Source organism: Acomys russatus, chromosome 6, assembly GCF_903995435.1.
Source record: "Acomys russatus chromosome 6, mAcoRus1.1, whole genome shotgun sequence".
NCBI lineage: Eukaryota > Metazoa > Chordata > Mammalia > Rodentia > Muridae > Acomys > Acomys russatus.
Window position 1 is genome coordinate 83,284,594 of NC_067142.1, and position 27,124 is coordinate 83,311,717.

Sequence of the window (27,124 nt, forward strand, 5' to 3'; positions counted from 1 at the left end):
ACTGATAATGGATAATGAAATTGCTGTGCCTATATACAATGAGATTTTATTTAGGTATAAAGGAAAATGAAAATGAATTCTCAGATAAATGGGTGGACCCGGGAAGCACTGAGTGATGGAACCCGCGCCCCACAAGAGAAACACCACACACTCTCGTTTCATTTGTGGCTCTTAGCCTAGAGTTGTTAGGTGCCTCTCTTCTCTGAGATCCCAGTGTGCACATGCTCATGGTGTGCACACGTGCCTGCACACAATCATTAATTGGTTCAAATCAAATATCAAATTACATTCAAGAGATACTATGACCAAGGCGACTCTTATAGAGGCTAATATTTAATCGGGGCTGGCTCACAGTTTCAGAGACTTAGTCCATTATCATGGTGGGAAGCATGGCAGCATGCAGGCAGGCATGGGGCTGGAGAAGGAGCTGAGAGTTCTACACCTTGATCCGAAGGCAGCACAAGAGGGCTACACCAACACTGGGGATACCTTGAGCATATATAAGACCTCAAAGCCCACCTCTACAGTGGCACACTTCCTCCAACAAGGCCATCCCTACTCCAATACGGTCACACACCTCCTAACACTTCCTATGGGCCAAGCATTCAAACACATGGGTCTGTGGGGGCCATTCCTATTCAAACCAGAACAGTCAGTGAGGGACACTGTCCCCCAAATGAGGTGGAGAGAGACTGAGGAATATATCGGATATCTTATGCATGCGCATGCGCGCGCACACACACACACACACACACACACACACACACACACACACACACACACACACACATCTGAGAAGTCTTAGGACCATGATATAGCATGTCTGCAGTCTAACTTCAGCTGCTCAGCGTTAACTCTGTTAGTATCACAATAGGAGAAAATGGCAAAGAGATTTAAAAATTATACTAACCTACACTGTCTGCCCCCTGTAACATGTTAGAAATCAAAGTAAAAACCACATCAAACACACAATCTGAAGATGGAAATGAGATGGCCAAAGAGGGAGGGGCACATAGTACACAGAGAGGGAAGGAGGGAATCAGGCAGAGATGAAAAGAAAAACAGGAGAAAAAAGAAAGCACCTATATTAAGATCTGTGTGTGATGGGCCTATATGCTCAAATGGCTCCCATATGCCCACAGGGAGTGACACCAATAGGAGGTGTGTTTTACGAGGTGTGGCCTTGTTGGAGGAAGTATGTCACTGGGGGTGGGCTTGGAGGTCTCAGAAGCTCAAGCCAGGCCTAATGGCTCACTGTGTCTTCTTGATGCCTGCAAACCCAGATGTAGCACTCACAGCTCCCTCTCCAGCATCATGTCTGCCTGCATGCCGCCATGCTTCCTACCATGACAATAATAGACAATAATGGACTAACCCTCTGAACTGTAAGCCACACCCCATTAAACGCTATGGCCAATGGTGTCTCCTCGCAGTAAATAAGAGCCATAACTAAGACACTAAGCTCTGGAAACCATGTGGAATATTGCTTGCACAGTGAGTGGCACCCAAGTGGTAGCCACCCCATAGGGACATGAGCTACTTCATTAACCTTTCCGTGACGTTAGCTTTCCCATGATTCATTTTCTTCTCCACTGTCTTTAGCCAATGCAATCCATCATTTTAATACCCTCAAAAACTTCAACCCCTTGCCTCTTCAACAGAATCTGCCGCCATGGGATTAGTCTAGCTACATGGGCCTCCACCTTCAGCTCCAGCTCTAGCAGTGAGGTTCTTGCCCCAGTTCCACTTTATTTCTGTGGTTGGCTTCCTGTACAAATATTAATGGAGACATTTATCTACACTTAAAAACCGCCATTGTCATATAGTCACTATCCCCAAATGATCCCCCACTGTTTCTCCCATCTATTGAGGCATGTAGTCTCTTATACTTAAATTAGCTCCTTGGACTAATTAAATTAGCCCTTATGGGGTGGCTGCTACTTGGGTGCCACTCACTGTGCAGACATCATCCCATGGGATTTTCATAACACAGTGAGCGTCTTAGGGTTCTATTGCTGTCAACAGATATGAAGACCATGGCAACTCTTAGAAAGGAAAACATTTAATTCAGGCTGGCTTAGAGTTAAGAAGTTCAGTTAAATTAAGCACATGAGTTATTGACCAATACTGTATATCAAAATGAAATGACCTGGTCTTTCTCATCTGTTCAATATTTCTTAGTTTCTTGTGTTCTTTCCCACGGTAGGCCCCCCTACTGAAGTTAGAATCATGGGCCTTATTTTCTGCTTTGTTTTTACTTGTTTTGGTTTTTTCTTTTCAGCATTCAAACTAAGAGATAACCGAAGTCTTTTTCCTTCTGTCCACAGACACCAGGTATTTTTTGGAATAAATGCTTTCATCTCTGCCTCACTACCATGAAAGACTCGTCATCCCATGTTCCTGGGCCGATCCTTCCCAGCTGAGCTCTCATCTGCCTCTTCAAACTCACTTTTATCTTGTTAAAACATTCATTCCACCTCCCAAGAATCCTTCAGTGACCCTTGAGGATTTTAGGATAGAGCCAAAGCTGCGGTAAAATGGGACATTAGGTCTCATGTGTTAGAAATCACTTCTTACACAGGAGATGCTGATAAGTTTCTGTTTTGCACAACTCCCCAGTCTCAAACCAGATCTCTTCTTTAGTTGTCTATTTTTGAACCTCACAAAGAGCCCCTAAGTTATTTCATGGAAAGGGTCCCTGCAACTCTGAGCAAAATACAGAGATCAATAATGCCACTATGTGTCCAGAGGAAAGCCATTTCTCCCTCTAGGGACACCTCATGGTCCTGGGGCCAGGTCACAGTCTTGCATGGGTCTAGAGCACTAGAGGCCCCAGAATTTGGTTATTTCCTTAAATAGCTCATCAAAGTGTGGGAAGGGTCTCAAACTCAGATGGTATTTTTTAGAGATTAAGGAAATGGTATTTATAAAATTGTTTGCTAGGCCATCCATTCACAGTGGCCCTCTTCTGCAAGACCTGACAGAACTGTCTTCCATACGGGGACACCACTGTTGCCTACCACATAGGGACTGAAACTCAGGGCCACACAGAAGTCACAGCTCTGACACTAGGATGTAAACAGTAAGTGACTAAGCAATATCTGGGTTGGGGCTCATTCTTCCCTGCTTGGTTCCTTCTCTGGGTGTTGTGAGCACATCTTACTTTTATTCCACCTGCTTTGGGTATCAGTAATACTACATTACACCCCATAGTGAGACCCTCCTCGTTTCTCTAATGGAAGCATGTCCTCATACAAGAGGGTACAGGGCTTATAGAGAAGCTAAGTGGCTCCTCCTAATGCTTACTGTAAAACGCTATCCACCTTCTATTGGAACTTTAAAAATAACAACAACAACAACAACAGAAAAGCAAACAATTTTCAGACATGCATGTGTCTCCAAGAAAAAAAAAATATTTGAGCTTGTCACTGCCTTCCTTGAGAAACGCAGAGCAAGCACAGTTCTACACAGTGCTTCTGAATCACTGTCACATTTTACAGCCAGTTGCTTCCTCCTCAAGCACTTCAGATGGGTTTGCTGCACCAACATGCTCACTTCGGGATGCTAGGGAAAACAACAGTTTTCTTTACTTCCAAACCTCTTAATTCCATTAAACCAACTCTCCAATGGAAACAGCATATGGTTTAACATTTTAAATGACATAAGCCTTCGTATAAAGTTATCTATATATGTTCATAGTTTACCAAGATGGCTCAGCCATATTTCAAAATATCAATATAATGCTGGGACTTGTTGAACTCAATCTGCTCATTCTAGCTGGGGGAGGTGTGAGTCGCAAGGCTCTGAGCCCATATTTTGGCTTTGCTGTGGTCATACCCTTCACCAAGCTATTTCAAATTTTAAACAATCTATTGTCTTCTCATTGTGACAGTTAAGCATTTACTTGTTACACACTTGGTTCCTGATGCCCACATTAGTCACATGGTGTTTTCTTTTCCTTTCCCCCAACACTCTCTGCTGAATTTGTGATCCTTTTCTGCATTTCCCTAAATTGCATCATTAATCAGAAAATATACATCTGCTCAAACTAAAACTCATTTTTCATGGTTTCAACTGGAGCTGCTGTGGCTTCCACTGTCTCTGGCCACAGCCTTCCTCACATGACTCTCTACAGATGCTGGTTCCAGAAAGCACATGCCACTCAGAACACAGGGTAGCAGTCCAAAGGTCTGTGGTAAGGGGAAAAATGAGCTTCTTCCTTTAACCTTTTCCATGGTGAATTAGTATGAAAACATGTTCATACTTTCAGCTAAGAGCCAGGGAAATCCTTTATAAATGGGCACGTGACCTCACTGTCCACATATAACAAACCCATTTAGTAAAAAAAATACAAGTTTCATTGAAAAGACAGTGTCATAGCCTGCATTCTGTCTCCATAAATTCCAATGCAGAAGCCAAAACCCTCCAGGTAACTGAATCTGGAGACAGGGCTTTTCAAAAGCTATTAATGGAGGGGGGGGGGCAGGGAGAAAAGAAAGAAAGAGGGAAAGAACCAAAGCTCAAATCCAAGAAAAGAAGAGGTGCTGGCCTGCCTCTTTCTCCATCAGCGGGCACAGAGAAAAGGCTGGGTAAAGATAGAGTAAGACAGGGACAATGTGCACACCAGGGAGAGAGGCCTCACCACAGACCACGCCTGCCAGGACCTTTTTCTTAGAGTTAGTGGCTTGCAGAGCAGTGAGGAAATAGTGGTCCTACTGTCCTTTGTTCTTATATCCCTGAACACAACTGTAGTGGCTATGCCATTACCCTGGGGAAGTGCACGTCAGCTTGTCCCATTGCAAAACACCAGGACAAAGATTCCAAACTTAAACACATACTCTGCAGCAGCTTCATCAATTATAGAAAGATTTAAAATTTTCCATCCCCATGTTATGCCTCAGTGGCATCCAAACCTTATGTCTGTGATCACAGTAGTACTAATACGTACGTACGTACGTATGTATATATATGTGTGTATATGTATGTATGTATGTATGTATGTATGTATATATGTAACAACACACACACACACGTTTGCCACACAGTAATATTTTCCAAAGTTCAAGCTCTAACCAATGACGGTGTGTGATGGATGCATGTGTTCCAATATTTCAATGCAATTTAAAGCACTTTTATCTAAACACTTGAGGTGTTTCTTCTTTTTACCTGTTATCTAAAGTGTTTCTTTACTATGACTTCTTATGCCTGAAAATTTCAAGATTCAGAAAAGTATACGTGAAGTTAGAATAAACGCCCCCCCCCAATCCTGTCCATACACCCCAAGCCCAAGGTTTAGGTGATTCATTCAGGTTCGACTGAAAAGACGACTTTGACCCAACTTAACACACTGAGATTATGTCTTGCTGATTTTCTCACAATAAAAATATTTTGGCTTATGATATAACTGAGACACAGATGAAATCCCAACTGGCCAATATGGTGCCATAGGGTGTAGCACTGGGTAATGCACATCCTTGCTTGTTATCATAAGCACCACATGTACCAATAAACACTGGATGGCTTGATGTGTTTCGAAAACAATAAAGACAAAATTTGTAAAAAAAAAATAAAATAAATCAAATTCACTGTTTATCTTATTCCCTTTCTTTTGGATAGACATTTAAAGAAGGTGTGCTTGTAACAACCAAAGATTTGAGACCAGTGCATTCGGGCCTATGAACAGCAGATAGTGACATGGGCAGGATAGCTGGAGGAAGGCAGCTGACAAGCATGTGACTCCCCTAAACAATTAGCAAGGTTGAAAAGTCCCACCAGAAAAAACTTCATTTAAAAAAACTCCAATCAGTAGACATTCTGGAAATATGAATACAAAATCAAAATTGAATATCCAAGGAATAAAGTTTCAGCATCAACAGTTCCATTTTAAAATTCTAAAAATGTCATGTATCAAAATTCTCAAGATCATTACTGTATGTTTTGTTGTATATATATATATATATCCAAGTGTGAATACGCACACATCTGTATAGACATAAGTAAAAGGAAATAACTTGTCAACGTAAAATGAGTCTTCTATACATTGCTCATTATTCCTTCTATGATACACTGATCCAATTTCCCCAATCCTATGAAACTGAATTTAGGACTTTTCATATGCTGGGCAAGAGCTCAACCACGGAGGTACATTCCAGCCCCAACTGCTTTCTTCCTGTTATGAAATAGACTCTGCTTTGTGCCACTGAACAAAAGGAAGAAAGAATAGGAAAGAAAAACACACAATTAACCAAATATGTGAAATTACATATTTTTCATTACCAATAAAGCTAAGGTCTAACACAGCCGCTGGCACAATAATAAGTACTTCACCCCATATGAAATTTGTGACTCCTTATTTATATTGCTCCATGCAGCAAATTCTATGCTAGCGCTAATACTAAGAGTTTGAATTTCTAAGTATTTTTTTAAAGGATGTAAAACCAACCCTTTCCTCGCTGCCACCTCCGCGCACCCTCATCCTTACCTCTTCCTTTGTCTTCTTAGATATCACCCGCAGCCAGTCTCCTATCATGCTGAGAACAGCCGCAAAGTAAGCCAGGCCCACCAGGATCCAGAACCACACCACAGGCTTGTAGAAGTCCAGATATTCAATGTCCGACCCACCTGCATGAGAAAAGCAAAGTCAGACACCGAGACTGCAGATCTACAGCACACTCACCAGGTGAGCCGAGGCTTCAGGACAGAGACCCATTCGCCTTCTCCACTGACGGAGGCTCTTCTTTCACAGATTTCTTGTTTTTCCTTACACCACTCTCAGGCTTTCAAGGACAAGTTCAATAAGTGCTTCTGAAGGGCGCTTCCTTGCCTTTCCAGGTCGTGATGAGTGTCCGTGTTTGCTGTTTCTTTTGTCACTTATGACCATCTGTCTCTCCCAACTCAACTGTTCCATGTATACTAAATTTCTCTCTACTCCCACTGAAAAAGTATCAATCAGAGACTGCACTTCCCCACCTCGCAGAGGACCGGGTGCCTCAGCTGCTGGAGAATCCGTGCCATCCAAGGGATCTGAACAGGAAGTGGGTAACTCTGGACATGACTACTAGTGCTTTAGGGTCATAAGAAGGATGGACTGGTACCAAGCTCAAGGCAGGGCAGCTGTTGTCTGTGGAGAACCAGTGTCTTTACAGGCAATGCTACCATCTTTATCTCTGAGGAATTCCTATGATGTCATCAATGTAAGCCCTATGTTTCCAGAAGGAATAGGCAGAAGAGTGCTTTTGCTTAAGTGGAATCTGCGTGCTGCCACCACTGTACTGTGGGGACCTGCTGTGCACATTTCCATGTCCTTCTGTTCAGCACACAATAACAGAGGAGGTTACAAAGCGCCAAACATGGAAACCCTAACTTATCCATCCAAATAAGTAGTCAAGGCCGTGTCATAAGAAATGCAGCTTTAACCTGAGAACTCACACACAGATGGGAGATGCCTGGTGTATGAAGTGCTTGTCCTGGAGCTCAGATCCCCAGAACCCATAGGAAGGCTACATGTGACAGGTCACCTCTGTAACCCCGGGCTCCTTCCCTGAGGTGGGGTATAGCAACAAGAAAATGCTCAGAAGTTACATAGCCTGGAGTGTGCATTAGTGAACAGGGTGGAAGCTGAGACCTGACACCCGAGTTTGCTCTCTGACATACATGTGCATGTACACACACACACACACACACACACACACAATTTGCACAGCAAAGAAAGCCTCACATAGACAAGTGCTTGCAATAGGTACCAGGGCAGATGTTATGCAGTTCTGCAGAACACAGAGGGAGGGAGAAGCCAGAGGAGACTTTCAAGGGATGTGTATCAAGCCTTTGCGAGAATGTACGCTCTCTTCAGAAGACTCTTGGAGTGGGTCAGGCAGCATATGGATGGGGGCCAGAGAGTGGTCAAGGCTAAGCGAGGAGCCTAGGAGAAATGGGGGTGTGTGGGATGATAAAGACTGGATCCTAACTCAGCAGGAACTGGGCTATAGAGATGGCCTATATTCATGGTTGTGTGCTTGATCAAAAGGTTCTGAGTGGCTGAGGGGGGAGGGTGTCAGGAGGCCCCAAGACATGCTCCGATGTGGGAGCAGCTGGGGAATTGCTGTGTTGAGTGAGGGCAGGCATGGGAGAGGGAAACATGGAGGAGCTGGACTGGGGACTGATGAGACAAGGGTGACAGGATCGTTTCTGATGGCCACAGTCCCTGACTTAGAAGATGAGCAGTAACTGAATGAGGGGTAGGACACTGACTAAAACCAATACAAACGGTTTAAGTTGGGACTTGACAGGCCAGGCATGGTTAGAGAAAAACATGTGACATCACCCAGAAGATTTCTCACACGCAGGCCTAATGCATTATGGGGCAGAGCAGGGGGCAAGCACCATAGGGCCAGCTGCATCAACACTAGGGACATGCAAAACTTTAAGCCATGAGCAGGAGGAAACAAGTGTATGCTATGTTCAGATATAAAATATTAATGGAACATTTCCCCAAATACATCAGACTTTGGCGGCTCAACAAGACTTTTGAGTATTAAAGGAGCAGGGTACAGGAGGAGAGGAGGTTCTAGCAGGTGAACTGTGAATAGACACACAGTCTGAGGACATCCTAGAGTACACTGTAAGATGCCGGCTAAGGTAGGCCCACAGAAAATTTCATTTTCCTAATGTTTCCATTTCACTAAAATCAAAAGGACTTCCTTCCCTGTACTTTCTCTTTCACACCAAAGAGAGAGAGAGAGAGAAAGGAAAAAGAAACAAAAACTGCAACCTCATCCAGTTAGGCCTTCCCTAACACAGAGACCCACAGACACATTGACTTCAGGGCAGCGCACAGGCTAGAGATGACATTTTATGCCTTTCTTATAAACAGGATGTGACAGGTGGAATATGGGAAGTTAGCTTAATCACCAGATGGCCTATATTTGGGTAAAACGTTTAACCCAGAAGTTTTAGTGATTCTAATCCATGGAAAACGTTTTTTTCCACTTTCTTAATTATGACTCTTAAAATGAAATGCTGGCATCTAGACGGCCCTTGTCAGACAACTATCCGTGCTGCTCACGTTCCCAAACCTAAGACTTAGGAGCTGGTTTGCACATTAATCAGCTCATTTGGTGCAAAAGTCTCCCCTAAGTTAGTATATCTGTAATGTTAAGATAACTTGATTTGCCAGGAGTGGTGGTGCACGCCTTTTTCCCTAGCACTCAGGAGGCAGAGGCAAGCAGATCTCTGTAAGTTCAAGGCCAGTCTGGTCTACATAGTTACACAGGACCGTTTACACAGACAGACCCTGTCTCAAACAAACAATAATAGTAATGAAAATCACTTGATTTAAGGGGTGCATTTTCAAATGAGAAAACTATTTTAATCATTTTCTTTTCAATTGCATGTATGTGCGTATAAGCATACACATATGTGCACATGTGTGCAGGTGCCTGCTGAGGCCAGAAGGGGGTGGCAGGTTCCCTGGAGTGAACAGCAGCTGTGAGCTGATGTATGTGCTGAGAACCAAACTCTGGACCTCTGCAAGAACAGCAAGTCCTTTTAACCACTGAAAATGCTTTTTTTTTTTTTTTAAACTCTTGACTGCTACCTACTGTTTAGGAATCTGTCCAGCTGTCTCTCATCAAGAACGTAAGGTGATGTGAGGGGCAGCTTGCACCTGTACTCTAGTACTTCCGGCGCTTAGGTAAGGAGATTGAGAGCTTTAGGCGAGCCTGGAAAACCCAGAGAGATGTCATCTAAAAACCATATGGGCTCAAGGAATGCAGAGTGAGTTCTCTGTCCTAGATAGAAGACTGTTCCTGTCCTGTTACTGCCCGGTTTCTTTTCCTCCTCTCACAATTTATTCCCCCCCCCCGTGTCCACCCCCCCCCCCCCCTTTGCTCTTCCGGGTTCTCCAGCGACTTGGTAGAACAGTTTTTTCACTTCATTTTCTCCTTGTTGCCAGAGAAAATGTGACATAAGCTCTTTCCATTTTAGGAGCTTTCTGGTTCATTGTAAGAGAGCATACAGATAGCAATAAAAATACCAAAGAGGGTGGAGCAGACGGCACCAGGAACCTCATCAGCTTTTCTGAGTCTCTTCTGGGACATGTAATCAATCTCTCTCTCTCTCTCTCTCTCTCTCTCTCTCTCTCTCTCTCTCTCTCTCTCTCTCTCTCTCTCTCTCTCTCTCTCTATCCCCCCCCCATGACATTTGCATCAGGAACACAGCCAGAGCTTGATCCAATCTGGCAGATTAAACTACTAAAAATATAACTCAGGAAGGTTCGTGCTGTTCACCCTGCTACGAAATGCTTCTCTCCACAAAGTGGGTTCCCTCAGCACAGTGGCTGGGAATCCCCACCCTCCGCCCCCCATGTCAAGCACCGAGAGGAACCTTCCTGCCTGCTCCCCAAGAGTCACGGCTGGGGGAGGTTGGAGAACAGCCCACCGGGGGCATGGAAGGGACTTTCTGACTCTGGACACCCTACGTTGCTCTTTTCAACTCATTTATGCAATATTCAAAAATCTCACTGGGGAGATGAGTGAGAGCTAGTTCCATTGATTAGCTTCCATGACTAGCAGAGGACTGGAGATGGTGCCAGGGGAATTGTCACCCTAAAGGACTTCAGATGGTGCTGGGGGAGCCGTCCCACCCAAAAGCTCTGCAGTTAGATGCTGGGGGGAGTTGAGACACCTATATTTGGGCTGATGGGCATAGATTTAAGCTCCATTATTTCCATTTCCTTTTTCGGAGATAAAGTTGATTCAAGTGCCATTAAGTTCAACCTGCCCAGAACTCAAAAGGGACTGGTAGGTCCACACAGCCTTTCTGAAAGCCTAGTGACTTAAAAACAGAGATAGCAGAAAAAGGAAAATGAATATAGCAAGTCACACAAGAAAGCAAGCTGCAGAGCTCAAATGGAAGCCCAGCCTTGTGATGCTCCAACATGTGGCTCCTTCCACTGGATTGATTGTCCATCACCCACATGCTCACCTACTAACCATCATCTCATTACCATAGTCCACAGAGAAGTCCTACAGCCTGGTGTTGAGGGAGCCTTCTCTGGACAGAATGCCAAGAACAAACCAAGGCCTAGCTTTGGGGAACTAATGAGTTCACTGGACCTGCTTACACACCATGAATGAAGGGTTACTTACAAAGGCATAGAGATCCCAGAGTAGCCACAATATAAAAAAAAAAAAATCTCACCCCAGCCTAGACAAGGAGAGCTAGTGGCATGGACTGAGGTCCCCTGTCAATGAACTGTCCCCAGTCTGTATACTCCAGCACCTCCTGAGACTATGAGTCCAGGTATAATTAGGGCAGAATGCCATACAAGTGGCCAAGAGCTACTGCAGGGAGTGGCCTCAATCTAATGGCCCTCCCATCCTCTCTTTCTCAGATGGAGCGCCAACAGTCAACAAGCCAAATCTTGGGGGTCTCTTGCAAGTAGTGGGAGCTGTTCTGGCAAGGATACAGGCTGTTAGACTTGTAGAACCACGCCCTACAGCACTAACTCCTACAGGGAGAGTCCCGAGGGCCTTCATGTTGTACCATCCCCTGATAGAAGGAGGAAAGGTAAGAGAGGAGGGAGATTGGCACCAACACCTTAGTGCCATCAAAGGGGTAATGTAAGATTAGGAGGGGACAATACTCAGAGGATGGCATCAACAAAACTGCTCCACCCACACAGGATGGAAGACTCTTAGTTAAGGTGAGAGGCATCAAGCCAGGCAAGAGAAGCATCCCTCTTGGGCTCACAGGGATTGGATGACAAGCCCTCTTCGTTTACATCCCGACTCCGGTAGTTTCCAGAAGGTGGCGCTATTCGGCTCCCCTCCCCTTAATTTTCTTGACCTGTGATTTTTTTTTTTTTTCCTGAATCACGAAATATTAACAATGAAGGCCACACAAGCTGGTTGTGAAGAGCCGTCACTCTTGACTACAACATCCATGGCCTCCCTCATATTTCCTAAAATTATACATCAGAGACCCAGCGTCACTCTAAAGAAATGAGTGTTTCAGCTTCGCATTGCTGTAACAAAATACCTGAAGCCATGGAGCTGCCAAAGCCAGTTCACTCAGCCCTCAGCTCTGGGTTGCAGTTTGGGGTCAGATGGCCTCACTGGCTTGACCCTCTGGAGACAAGCACAGAGGAGCAAGGAGGACAGGGTGTGCTATGGGCCAAGGATCTCAGAATTAAGAACAGGGATCCTGCACTTGCCTGTGATGAGAAGGCATCCTATGAAGGCCTACCTCCTGGCGGTCGCAGCACGGGTAACCTGTTGTGGGTACTCACTCAAACCACAGAAACAGGCCACCACTCCCCTGTGAGCATTTCAGTATCACCATCAAATAATGACCTTGATGTTTGGCTATAATTTTATCAATGATGCTTTATTATGACTGTGATGGGGCATCATCTCCGCTTCGTGTATTTTTTCTTTTGTGAATGAAATTGCGCAAGAAACAGAAAAACATTCTTACAGTGGCATGGCCAATCTGGTGACTTCGGTCTTCAACAATAACTCACCTATTTGAAACAAACTCACACCACTGAGACGGGCAAACATAAAGCTAAGGAAGATAGTAATTGGAGGGCTGGAAAGATGGCTCAGCAGTTAAGAGTACTCATGGCTCTTCCAGAGGACCAGGGTGCAATACCCAGCACCCACATAACATCTCACAACCATCTGTGGCTCCAATACCAGGGGACCCAATGCCCTCTTCTGGCTTCTGAGGATAGCGGGCATGCATGTAGTATATAGATATACATACAGGTAAAACTTCCATACACACACACAAAAAGGAAATTTAAAATTTAAAATTATTTTTAAATGGAGGCAATTAGATCTGCCTAGCATTTGAAGTTATATTTTTGGATTTTAGATATCAGCATTCGGATTTAGAAACCAGGCCCATTTCCACTTGTGTCTTCGTATAAAACCTGCTGTTAGAAGAACAGGGTCCTCCTGAGTGTAGAGAAAGGAAGATCCACACCCATCTTTGCAGGGGTAGAAGTCTGCAATGTGCAGAGGTTAAACCATCAGTTTTCCTGGAAATGACCTCCCGTCTCCATGGAGAGCAGTTTGGAGTCCCCCCATTCAGCACCAGCTCCGTCACAGCCGTCACAGCCGTCACAGCTGTCACTCATCACCACTCCCTCGCTTGCCATCTCCCCTATGTTTCTACAATCTTTCTAGACACCTGCCGACCCCTGCAGACTCATTTCTCGGCCTGCCCACAGACCCTCACTTCAGTTCTGCTGGTTAATCACGCGCAGAGCAGTCAGCTCTCTCCTCACTGCCTGAAAGGCACAAGCAGATTTCTCCTGTTCCACAGAACATGCGTCTTGCGCGGCAGCTGCTCCTCGACCTCACACACTCCATCCAGGAACCACAGCTACTGTTCTTGTTGAGTGCCGAGCACAGGGTCTCATAAGCAATGTGCTCACGAAACATCAGAGCAAATGGCTATGAACTAACGAATGAGTGGTGATCACAACGCAGAGAGCCAGGGAGGTGGCTCAGTGCGTTAAACAGCTCGCTGTGAGTTCAGATGCCTGGAACCTAGGCAACAGGCAGATGCATCTGCATCCCAGCACTCCTACAGCGAGATGGAAGATGCAGACAAGAGGTTTTCTGCAAAGCTTATGGCAGCCTGGCCTTAGCTATGCAGAGAGGAGGACGAGTGGCCTGCCGCAAATGGGGGAAGGAGAGAACGGATTCTCAGAAGCTGTCCTTTGACTTACACAGTGGCACACACGGCCATATTCATAAATCTTGCACACAGCACACACACACAGAGCACACACGCACACACACGACTATAGCATATCTCCCAAGCAGTCACACAACTTTGTCCTTTCTGAGTAGTGTGGTGTTGTTTTTTCCCCAAGCTGCCCTTGTGATGAAGGGTGACTGTTCAACAGTCCTTCATCCTCATCAAGCACTTTCTTTGGTACCTATTGGGTCTCTCACAACATCTTTCTCAGCAATCAGCTTAATGGCAGAAAATTTGGTCACTGGCCTCAGAGATAACTGCACAAACCTTTGTACCAGGCACTGTATCCTAGAGGACTTTTACCAACAATTGTTCTGAACACCACAAACATTGCCATGGCTTTTAAAGAGAGATTGAGATGTTTTTGCAATGAAATTCCCTCGGATTAAGTGAGCACTCACTGCGAGAGTCACATTTGGGGTTATACAGGAAGGAAATCGTTTGCTTATGAAAAGCTGCACTTCCCAAGATGACTTATAAAATATAATTTCTAGGAAAAGTTATTAGGAGACATACAAATACGCCTTTCCCCAAGCCAGAAATGCAACAGCAAATAACAGTAGAACTTTGAAAATTTACTTTTAAAATGTAGTAGAGGTAAGGTGCTAGAGGAAGAAGAGCCTTAGCTGGGGAGGCCTTGCTGTGTTCCATTGTGCGGAAGTATGTAAAGCACCTCGCATGAAGTGTGACCAGCCAGGGAGGTGCTCTGCCTCCTGTGGGGTGAGTAAGCTCCCAGCATTCAAAAGAACACACTTCCAATGATGAAACTCCTTAAGGCACATTCACAAGCCTAAACATCTCATATCTATGAAATATCTTTCTGTATTTTTAAATTACGTGTGTGTGTGTGTGTGTGTGTGTGTGTGTGTGTGTGTGACACAGAGAGAGAAAGAGAGAGAGAGAGAGAGAGAGAGAGAGAGAGAGAGAGAGAGAGAGAGAGAGAGAGAGGAGAGGAGAGAGAGAGAATGTGAGTTTTGTACAGTCTCCAAGAAGGCCAGAAGAGGGCACTGAATTCTCTGGAGCTACTCCATGGGTGCTTGGAACCTAATACCGTAGTCTCTGTCTGCGTGAGCAGTAGCACTCATAACTGAAGAACTACCATGGAGCGCGTGTCTTCATGGTGCTGGCCATGGTGGCTACCCACAGTGCTTAAGGTTAGGGACAGAAATGTTTGGGTTTTCTTAAAAGTGTAGGGTCTGTGAGGACACCACTTTGTCGAAACATCATTGGCACCAGGCTCTCCCTCATCTCTGTCTCTTCTAAGGCAATCTAGGCTAATTTGGGAAAGGAAGCATTTTAAAAGGATTTTGCTAACAAGTATATTTCGGGGGTTACATGTCCTTCCTCTGACTGACAAGGCATCAGCTTTGAAAAGGCATTTTAAGTTATGTTAAGCTTGCTAGTGAGGCTTTTCTCTAGTCCTCAAGAATCATCATTCAATGCTTCTATGTTATTTTCCCTTGCACATTCATGGACCATGAAGATCAGTTGTGGAAGCAAGGCCAAATAAGAAGACTTCTTTTTTCTTCTTTTTTTTACATGTCCCCATGTGATCAGGACTAGATTTTAAGAAAGGCTGGTGCAGTCCTCAGGCTATCAGGCGAGTGTGACTGAACAAGTCCTTCTAGGTATTTAAAGAAATGAAAAATCAAAGGACAGAGATGAGGACTAGTCAACACTAGTTCCCAGATGTGACTGTGCCACTCATTTTAACTCCCCCCCACTCCCCCGCCCTAGCCCTGGCTCTGACTACAAGCAGTAGTCTAAACTGTGTAAACTGCACTGGCTAGGTCCTCTCCTTCTCGCTTTTCCCTCTGGGCAGAGAGTCGTTGCACATACTCCTCTAAATATTGGTATAATGCAAAGCCAAACCCCAGCCCTGCCTCTGCTTCTCAGCCCCAGGACACTGAGCCAGGGCAAGAGGACAGGATGAAAGGATCAGATGTCAATCACCAAGGTAACTAGCCAGCCTCTGCAGCAGAAACAGCAATGTAAAAGTAAGATCAGTAGAGAATATCTCAAGGCTTAGGGTAGGGTGCTGCCTCTTGTGTTATCGATCAGAACAGCCAGAGGGAAAGTTCTACAGAGCAGGTACCCAGTGTCTTCAGAAGGAGCCCTGCCCTGGCTCAGCAGCTGGCTGTGGTCATAGGGCCCCCAGGAGCAATGGCTGCTGGTGTTCTCTGCTCATTTACACGTGGCAATCCCTTCACAAGAAGATTGAAAGATAAACCCAGTTTCTGTTTTCTGAAGATTCTTACAAAGAACATGTGTTGCCCGCCTTGCCTTCTCCACATCTGTCTATACTGCTTCCTGGGGGTGAGGACCTGACACGTAAAGCTCGCAGCCCTAGGAACACAGATCTGTGACATCACAAACGCAGACATAAACCCAGGAGGCAGAAGGATCATCAGAGCTTACCGACTTTTCTCTTCTCCCCCTCAGCATTTGTCATTTTTTGGGAAAGGGCATTTATTTATTTATTTATTTATTTATTTATTTATTTATTTATGTCCTGTGTATAAGTGTTTGCAGGTCTGTGCACCACCTGAGAGCAGTGCCCAAAGAGGTCAGAAGAGGGTGATAATCTGGCGGAACTGGAGCTGCAGACAGTTGTGCACCGCCGTGCAAGCACTTAACCACTGAGCCCTCTTTCTAGCTCCCAGTAATTAGCAAGTAATTATCAAGGTAGATTTCCATCTTTTAAAAAACTTCCCTTACAAAATAAAAATAGGGTGAAAGAAATGCCCCTGGTGAGGGGGGTTCAAGATAACAAAATGCTAATGACAAGAAAATCTGTTTTCCCCATTACTGACTGCACAAAGTGCCAATCCTTTTAAAATATCTATTTTACTTATGTCTATGTGAGCTTGTGTGCACCTGTGTCCAGGTGCCGACAGAGGCCAGAAGAGGACACCAGACCCCCTGAGGTTGGACTCACGGGCAGTGGGGAGCCACCGTGTGAGTGCTAGAAAGACAACTCGGGCTCTCTAGGAGAGTATTAAGGACTCAACCACTGAGCCACCTGTACAGCTCCAGAAGATTCATTCTTGTCACCTTATCCTTCTATGACATGGCCGTGACTCAGAGGTCCCACTGGGACCTGTAGGATGTTCCCACGGAGTACCCTTCCTCAGCCAGGGGACAACAGCCACAGACAGACTCACAGGATCTCTTCAGTTTAAGAGTGTTGACTTCTCCAGGTGAATTTCAAACAAGGTTTTTAAAATGTGTTTTCTAAAACCATAAAATAAAATATTTGGGGCCTTACCCCCTCTAAGACAATGTGGGTAGCAGTCACATAAACTATTATTTTAAGATTGCACCCACATTTTTCTTCGCTTAATAAGCTTTGTATTTTGAAAGAGTTTCAGGCCATGAATGCCTCAAGTCAAACTGACACTGGCTGTGGGTTGTTTAAGATATCCACGACATGTCTCACTGTTGGCCTGAATATAAGACATCACCTAATGTTGGTTTACTAAGATTTTAGAATTGAATTTATGTAGCCAGGTAAGGCTAATAAACCATATACATATATGTATCATGCTACCGCACGTCCCCCATAAAAACACACTTCTCGGTTCTGTTTACCCTGACTATACACAACTTCAAGGGTAAGTAGGCAAATGGGCATTTAAGATAGAAGTCTGCCTGCTTACATGGAGCTACCGTGTCTGGAGGCCCTCACCTCATTTGGGTAATTGTCAAACTAAAAGATGCCCATTACACCGCTGCACCCTCCCTCCCAGCTCCTTCACCTGCCTCAGCGACCTGTGCATGGCGATTCTGAGCAAAGGGAAAGCCTTACTCTTGAGAGCCACCCACTTATTCAAGGACACGGCACATTCCTTACCATGAGGCTTTGACACCTTCAACCTTAATGCCAACACAAGCCAAGGAACTCCAGCCATGCTTTATATTTTTTTTCTGAACAGAGTAATAGAGTCTTTTCTCTGAAAGTATTTAAATAAGATGCTGAGGTCAGACTGGGAAGATGGCTTGGTGGGTAAAGGTACCTGTCACACAAGTCTGGAGGCCTGCATTCAATCCCAGAGCCCATGGAGAGCTAACTTCCACAAGTTGTATTCTGCCCTCCATAGATTGTGTTTACACACACACATACACACACACACACACACACACACACACACTAATCATAGTTAAAAACATGTAAGAATTTAAAATTTTAAAATCAGTCTGATGAGCTTACTCTGAGAATTTAATAACATTTTGCTATCTGCATAGCAATATAGTATGTCTATTGTATTAGCTGTTACTTCAAGATGGAGTTAATTAATTAATAGTTTGAATTTAGGGTAACTCATTAAAATGATCCATGAAGAGTCACCCACACATTTATTTTTACTAGCAATATTTAAGACTGGTGCTGGAAGGTCAATTAGTAAGAGCATGTAGGTATGAGGCAGATTCCCAGCATCCATGCAACACCGCTAAGCATGCCAGCATGATTCCGTAGCTAGCATGACTCCATAGCCAGCATGACCCTGTAACCTCAGAGCTGGCAAAGCAGACACAGGAGGACCCAGAGCCTTGCTGTTCTAGCCGGATCTAGGAACTGCAGGTTCTGTAGGTGGTTCTGTCTCAAGCAATACAGCAACCAGGAAGATCTGGCCTGCACAGGTGCACACACATCTGCATCCGCACATACGTATGTACGCGCACGCGCGCGAACACACACACGAACACACACGAACACACACATAAACAGAAAGAGTGGAGCAGGAACAATACCACCGAGGAGAGTAAGATCTGAATTGATAAACAGCAATGAGACAAACATCAGTCACTGTACATAGAAAAGGACAAATCAAGTAACGTGAACCACATAGACACCACGTGACCCACTTTAGCTGGGGTTGGAGCTACTGCCCTGTACTGAGAATTAAACCTTCAGTGTCATGGGCAAAAGAGGATCTTCACTGGCCAAGAATAAAATCAGTACCTAAGATTGGCAAAGTTTTACAAACTTGGGCAAAAGAAAGAAAAAGGGATGAAGAGGACTTGAACTAGCTCTTAGGCCAAAAAATAAGAGGTAGGTATTCGGTTTACAGAATTAACCTAGGAATGCAAACGTCTGTAAATAGGCCACTCATACCTACTTCACAAAATAAAGGGTAAATGAGCTCAGCTTAATGCTCTATATCTATCACTGTCACTGTTAGGGCCTGGTGCGTGTCCTCCACGAAGACATGTTGAAGCCCCACCTGCCACCCCCACATGCCACAGATGAGCTCATAGGGGGACAGCAGGGGTCCTCAACTCAATGGCTGAGTCCTAAGAGGAAGACGACAGCTTGGACCTAGAAACACATGCAAGGGGCTGCCACTTACTGGCAAGACTGAGGTGGGAATGCATCTGCTGAGAAGCAAGGATCACTGGATCCAGACAGCTTCCCACAATGCCTAGCAAGAGACAAGGAATTCTACCCTTCTGTTTAAAGTCACCTAGCTGTGAGACCTCCACATAGCAGCCCAGTCATCTCATATAGCCTTGAATCCCGTTATACACTCAAGTGAGCCTTAACTAATAGACTCGGGCTAGGAGCGCAGCCGCAGCCCAGACAAATCTTACCTGCCACGTAGTCACCAAATCCAATGGTTGTCAGAGTGATAACCACAAAATAGATGGCGTCCAGGGCGCTCCAGCCTTCTATGTGCTTGAATATGACTGCAGGGAGGGCCACAAAGAGGACACAGCCAAACAGGATGAAGATGATGGTGGAGATGATGCGTATCTTGGTCTGACTCACATTCCATTTCTGCAAAGGCAGAGGTGTCAGGGGTGAGGAGGAGAGAGGTTATTGACGTGCCCATGGGACCAAGCTACACAGTGCTGTCATGTGAGTACATGGCTTCCTGCCCTTCTGCCCTTCATTTTCAGCTGTCTTTACTCATTAGGATTGAGTATAATACAAATAATTCAGAAAAAAACAATGTCAACAAACAACGCTACTTTACATGTGCATAGCTTTGCTACCGGTAACACACTTTTCCAGAATTATAGTACCTTTGCTCATTTGCTTGGAGAGTGTGCTTCAGAGAGGCATCACTGTTTACCCACCCGAACCATTTAATGCAATTTGTCTCTGCTGTGGGTACACAGGTGACAGTTGGCCAGGCACACCGAGAACTGTGCGACAACTGAGAACCCTGGGCAAGCACTACACATGCACAGCTGTGAAAGGTGGACAATGACATCCCCTCAGTGAGCAGGATATGATACAGTGAAGCCTGCACTTGAGTCCAAGGTGAGCCAGGTACCTGTGGGGCTATAGGCAGGGGCACAACTTCACAACCTTGGCCACACCTGTCACCGCGGCACCTGCTTAGCTTTGGTTGCTGCTGTTGTTGTTTTTTTAAACTGGTTCTTCAGTAAGGAATCCCTATAATGTATTATATGGAATGGTGATTGTCTCCAGCTCCTATTTGAGATTAGTCACTTTTGTTATTGAAAATATAAAAAAATTATGGCTAATAATGTTTATTATAAAATTAGCCTATAATTGTCATGGCAGTATTATCTAACCCACTATCATAATCAATAAAAGACACGGACACCTGTTGTATTTTAGAATAAGCCTTATTTTACCTGGGGCTGTACAGATATTAACCCCCTAAACTACCGACCATCATCTGCCAGCCCCCATCCCATGTCATCTGCTTTAGTCATTCTAGTCTGGGCTATCTCCCAGTTATAATGCCCAAATTCTTGCTTATGCTGTTCATCCGGGTCCCTTCTCTCCATGCGGAACATCAGAGCTCCTCCCCGGCCCACATGGTTCTTTCCCTATCCTATGAGGATTCTGTTCTCTCTCTTCTCCGCCCCAAGATCCTTCTCTCCCCAAATCCCAAGAACCTTAGCCCACCCTCACTTCTGCCCTGCCCAGGCGTAGGCCTTTTTGATTGACCAATCAACTTTAAATTAGGTAGAACAATGTTTACACAAGGACAGGTGTATGTGAGAACTTGCTCGTCGGGAGTGTCGGGAGTGGCAGCCAGATCTCAGGGAACAAAATGCTAACAATCAAACACAGAGTCCTAGAGGATGCTGTTACACACTTCCTGTTAGTGTTCAGAGCAAGCTGTCCCTGTGGTGAAATCCCACCTGGCCTGGAGCTCACAGCTCAGCCTCCAGAGAGCTGGGATTGCAGGTGTGTGTCACCTGAGGCCCCACTGGCATAGTTGCCATGTGTTTTTAATGATAGGGGAGGATCTTTCTAGACAAACATGTATAAAATCATGGAATGGATGCAACCACAGGGAGCTCTCTCATCCACCATCTTCATCTCCTGTGAGAGACTTGAGTAAAGCAGTATCTTGAAAGTTGTTCTAAAGTGCTTGGCATCAAGCATCATAGCAAAGAGAATGGTACCACCGTGGAGGCGTGAAGGTTTGTGAATGATTGGCAGGTACATGGTGTGACAACACTGTAGGATGGGGCAGGCAGTCAAAAGTTGGCTGAATGTAAGAATGAACAATTTATCATTACCAAGTCCATGCAATGAATCTGCCTTCCTGATGAGTAAAAATAACTAGTCTAACATGTGGAAGGAAACAAAAAGTCCTATTTTGGAATAACTGTGTCTCAGCCACTCCAGTAGTAAAAGTGTTCAAAAGCTGGCTAATGCTAAAATTGAAATGGTGAGTCGAGGGTTGTATTTTGCTGGTGGAGTCATGAATACATGTTTCGTTGTAGCTTATATGAAATGGAAATAGATGACTGGGTGATAAAGGCAATGCTTTGCAGTGCCGGTGAGAGAAGATTCTTAACCCCATGTGCAAATGCAAACATTTTATCCCTCCATGATTTCCTTTAAGAATACAAATTTACAATCACAAAATTTTATTTTTCACTTAACATTCATTCAATGACAGCATTATTTGTAGGCAAGGGGTTTGTCTGTGTAGCCCTGCCTGTCCTGCTCTGTAAACTAGGCTGGCCTCAAACCCTGCCTCTGCCTCCCTTAGTGCTGGGGTTGAAGGCATGTCTACTACCATCACCACCCCAGAGCTTCCATACTGGCACCCTAATTTTACCCACACATCTCCTAACTATAACATGATGCTAAATACCTTGTGTTTGCCATCTTGGTTTCTTTTGGAACTGATAGATTTTGTAGATAAGTTCTGTTTGGGTTCTACCATGGCAGTGTTTTCTGTCTGCAATTTATTATTACTACCTGCCCTAATGGACCACATAAGAAAGCAACCCAATGGAATCAAGATGGAATGGACTCGCATCTAATCCACAGAAGCCACACACCAAAGCCAGTGGTGGCACGTGCTCGTAACCCCAGTGCTGGGGAGGCAGAGGCAAACATGTCCTGAGATGCTGACTAGACAATCAGCCAGAGGGAATTCTGGACCATTTAGAGACCTTGCATCAAAAAAGAAATTGAATGGTACTTGAGGAACAAGACCCAAGATTACCCTCTGACTTCTACACAACACACACACACACACACAGAGAGAGAGAGAGACAGAGAGAGAGACAGAGAGAGAGAGAGAGAGAGAGAGAGAGAGAGAGACAGAGAGAGAGAGAGAGACAGAGAGAGAGAGAGAGAGAGAGAGAGAGAGAGAGAGAGAGAGAGAGAGAGAGAATATAATCAAGATACCATACAACTTCCAGTGGAACCCAGGGAGGTTATAATTCTGTTTTCTTGACATAATTTTTAGTTTCTTTCAGTCAGATATGCAAATAAGTCAACTGCAGTGAGTGGCATGCTGTGAGGCATAGAAATTGTTATGTAAATGATAACTAAATTTCTACCTCATCTAAGGGGTAGAATAGGTAATATATTAAACAAAAACCAGCAAACAGACGTAGTAAGAAGTTTGTGGTACTCACAATAAATGTATCTTCCACTTTGGCAATTCCTTTTCCAAATATGGTTCCAAGCTGATCGCCAACTCCAGCCAACAGAAAGCCAAAGAGGGGAATTCCCAGCAAGGCATAGATGATACAGAATATCTTTCCACCCTCAGTTCGTGGCGAGATGTTTCCAAATCCTGAAAAATAAAAATGGAAAAATGCAGTTGTTCTCAAATGAGTCTTAGTTTGAAATGCTCCATTCTGAGTTCAACCAGAGATACCAGCTATCGCAAGACACAGACTGTTCATTTCAACTGGGGAATTACAGCCGTAAAAATAGTTCTATTTTAAGCAGCAATTATTCCAATAAAATACAGCATGCAGCTACTATTTAGATGAAACTTTGATCAGATGATGAAAAATGATGTATTAATGCATCCAACTGAGTCAATATTTTCAGCAATCTACGTCTGTCTCCCAGGGACTGGTAATTGCTACTGACTTACAAAACTTTCATTACCATTTATAATGTGTTCAGGAAGATACATTAAGAATATGCAAATATACTCAAATTATCTAAAGAGTAAAGTTGTGCCGCAATTTATGTCTTTTTACCCAATTACATTCCAAAAATATAGATGCTAAAATTTGAAGTTCTGAAGATTTTTAAGGTTCAAAGCTATTTACTGGTCACAGTCCAGGCAATTCCACATCATTGGCTTCTTAACCCCTCACGTATTGCCTATACCTGTTTAGGATGAATTATCCACAGCCCAGAAGCAGAGGGAACACATTTGTACTGGCTGGTTTTATGTGTCAACTTGACACAAGCTGGAGTCTTCAGAGAGGAAGGAATCTCAGTTGAGAAAATGTCTCTGTGAGATCCAGCTGTAAAGCATTTTCTCATCTAGTGATCAATGGGGGACATCCCAGCCCACTGTGGGTGGTGCCATCCCTGGGCTGGTGGTCCTGGGTTCTATAAGAGATCAGGCCAAGCAAGCCACTCGGAACAAGCCAGTAAGCAGCACCCTCCAAGGCCTCTGCATCAATCCCTGCCTCCAGGTTCCGGTCCTGCTTGAGTTCCTGTCCCGACTTCCTCCAGTGGTGGACTATGATCTGGAAGCACAGGCTGAGGGAGCCCTCTCCTCTTCAGCTTGCTTTTTGGCTGTGTTTCATCGCAGCAATGGAAACCCCCAACTAAGAGAACATCTGTGATAGGCAATCCTTTCTGCCTCCTCCATGAGGCAGGGATTGATGGAGCTTTTGCTCAAAGTTACCCTTACTCAAAAATGTAAATGGATGGTATGTTGGGACTAGTTCTGTTGCTGTTTCATGATGATAGTCAAAGATTGTGGCTACTTCTTGGTAATCTGTAAAAATTTTTTTTGGTAATTGTGTGGATCCATTAATGAGAACATGGGCAGAAGCCTCTCCCACCTTTGCTTCATTAGAGAGCTGTGAGCACAAGCTTTCTGAGGAGTTCTGGACCCCCACAGCAGATGTGGGGACTGAGTGGCAGCAAGGCAGCTGCAAACTGGTTCCTGTTGGGACGCAGCACTGAGCGCCATAGGAAGTGAAGAACTCATTCAAGTTTGTCAATATATTGCAGCACCCATCAATCACGGGACCTCTTGCAGATTGCTCCCTCAGCTGTTAAGGGGGCTTGTTGTCACACACGTCCTCAAGGTGTAAGAACTAAGTAAGTACCACATGAAGGTGCTTAGGAAAGCCCATGACACTCTGTTGCTCGGTGTTCCTCAGCTAACGCAAACCAGTACGGCTTACTGCTAGTTGTTGTTAGTTAGGGTACTGATGCAAGCAGAGATCAGAAAATCAAGGTATCTTGTCTAGCGCTACATAAAATAATAATCAAGCAAATGACATTACCATCGCACAATGGACTTCATCATGTTCTGAAGTGCTCTGACCACCCATGGGTGCCATTCTCACAATGGTGATTAGTAAAGCAGCATGCACAGCCTAAGGCAACTTTTCACATGTAATGGTTGGGGGCACTGGTGTGCTTATGATGAAGGGAAGGGGGCTGACAATACAGGGATGGATGCTAGGAACTCCGGCTGCGATCACAACACAGAAGCGACCAGGACCTCCTCAAGGCAAAGCACCAAGTAGCAGACTGAAGTCACACAAACATAGCCACAGAGAGATGAGTAGCTGGTCACAAGAGGTGGGGCTGAGCCAATCACAGGCTGTGCTCAGCATGTTGGAATGATGGTCTTGGAAGAGTCCTGATTCGCGAGGCAAACCTGCAGCTGATGTGAGGACAAGGCTCTCTGACTCATGCTCCTTGGGAAACGGCATGGAGCATCTGCTGTTTGCCAGACTCACTAGTGAGCACTGGGAGTGCAGCACAAAGCAAACTAGTCTGCTCAGTCAGGGTCAACAGCCCAGGGAGGAGCAAGGGCACCACACTGATGAGCACAGGTGTGGAGGGGCCACAGGTCCACAGAATGCGCTTGGTGTACGTGGACTTAGGAGAAAAAGAGAAAGGAAACACAAGTGGCCCCAAACTGATGACCAGAAACTGAGTAGAAGTTACTTAGGTTTCAGAAAGAGAGGAACTCATGACAAAATTGAAGAACCAAAGATAGAGATACCAGGGGAAATACTAGAGAAAAAAAAACCACATCATCTTTGAGAAAAAAATGGCTAGGTGCATGTTTCTAGTAGACAAAGAAAGGAGAGTAAACAATGGCCACATTGCAAATGTGCTTTTAACACTGAGAGGTTTGCACTGAGGGAGATTCTGTAAGGCTTTTGACTGTCTCCAGCGACTGGATCCCTTCTGTTTCTGTCAGTGTCATTTTAGCCCCAAAACCAAGAATGTTCACAAGGAGGAAAAAGGAAAGCTTTAGGCTCAGGTTATGTATGGGTAACTGGTGATCGTGGAGAGAAACAAACTGAGAAGTGACTAGGTATGAGGCTAGGTGTAAGTGTCCATTAAAGGCCTACGTGCTGACGACTTGGTTGGTCTTCAGCAGTGTACTATTAGGGATTGGTGAAAACTTCACAAGGTTGGGAAGAGTCTTAATGTGTCCTCATGTTTCTCTGATAAAGTTACCCAGGCAAAAACAACTGATGAGAGAGTTTGTTTCAGGTCACAGTTTAAGGGTAGCCCTCACAGCAGAGAAATCAAGGCAGCCAGAGCTGGAGGTAGCTGGTGACATCACTTCCTCAATCAAGAAGTAGAGAGCAATGTACGCTCAGCTCCCTTTCTCCAATTATCCAGTCCCAGATCCCAGCCAGGGATGACCCTATCGTAGTGGGTAGACCTTCCCACTTCAATTAATGTACTCAAAACAATCTCATGGAGCATGCCTCGAGGCACATCTCCAGGGTTCTGCATTGTCTCACAGTGGAGTTGATTGGGAGTATTTACATCATTGGGAGATTGCCATTGGAGGATACTGAGCGACCAGTCCCTTCCTTCCTGACTCCTGGACCACAGTACGACAGGATTGCCCTGCTCTGTTCCCTTCCTGCTGGCTTCCTTCACTCCCACCACAGGCCCAAAGTAACAAATCTACCCAACCTTGGACTGTGGCATCCAGCACCATAGCCACAACAAGACATTTCTCCTTAAAGTTAGCTCTCTCAGATGCTTTGTTACAGTAACACGAAGCTGGCAATGAGAATGTCATTGATGGCTTTGGACCGGATTGATCTTTTTTCTTTCTTTTTTTTTTTTTTTCTCTAGTGTAATAGCCAAAGGAGACACCCACTGCATGTTGCATTCATAAGCCTCAAACTCTGGAGCTAGAGCAGAACCCAGAGCAGGTACAGAGCCCAAGGCAGATCAAATAATCTGAAAAAAAAAAAAAAGTACAGACTCCAAGGAATAGCATCAATGACATAACTTCACAGAACACCAACAAGTAAGATGTATAAGAGGACAATCAGAGTCTGCTATGACAGGATAGACCAGGGTTATAAGAAGAGCCAGTCTCAAAGAAGAGAGGAACGAACATCACCAAAGCATCCCAAGGGGCTAAATGAGATAACTGCCAAGCAGTGCCAGGGATCCAGCAAGAATCTCTCATAACAGACATCACAAAGGGTAATTCAACGGCACAGTGTCAGGAGAAGGCAGCAATAGAAGGCTCTGTAGCCTGTTTTAATTCCTTTCTTTCCCCCCGTGCTTCTCTTCTTTCCTCCCTTCCCATCCCTCCCCCTTTCCTCTGCCCTTTTTCTTCTCCTTTTACCCTTGATTTTTAAGTAATATTAGCCATGGGAAAATCCCAGGAATGTCATTAAAAAATTCCTTGAATCCTTCCCCATCTCTGTAAGCCATTTCCCACTTTCCCTATTCCCTCTCCACTTTAAATACATTCTTCTTTCTGAACCATCTTGTAGATTCTGACACCTTTTTTTGGTCATCTGAGATAAGGTCTCACGTATTCCAAGCTGAGCTCAAACTAACTAGATAGCCTAGGGTGGCCTTGATCGGCTCTCCCTGTGTCGGCACCAAGGCGTGTCAAACCCAGCGCTTCACGGATGCTAA

The 27,124-nt window shown here is 44.8% G+C and overlaps 1 protein-coding gene across 3 annotated transcripts in view; it reads right to left on the minus strand.

The window, feature by feature from the left end:
- Positions 1-27,124, minus strand: part of Kcnk2 (potassium two pore domain channel subfamily K member 2) — a 151,983-nt gene that overhangs the window by 22,696 nt on the left and 102,163 nt on the right. For all 3 annotated transcript variants that reach the window (XM_051148120.1, XM_051148121.1, XM_051148122.1), the window contains 3 exons: positions 22,639-22,799; positions 19,363-19,549; positions 6,482-6,621 (listed from right to left, as the gene is read on the minus strand). In XM_051148120.1, the coding sequence (XP_051004077.1) occupies positions 6,482-6,621; positions 19,363-19,549; positions 22,639-22,799 (488 nt within the window). The remainder of the gene's footprint in view (positions 1-6,481; positions 6,622-19,362; positions 19,550-22,638; positions 22,800-27,124) is intronic.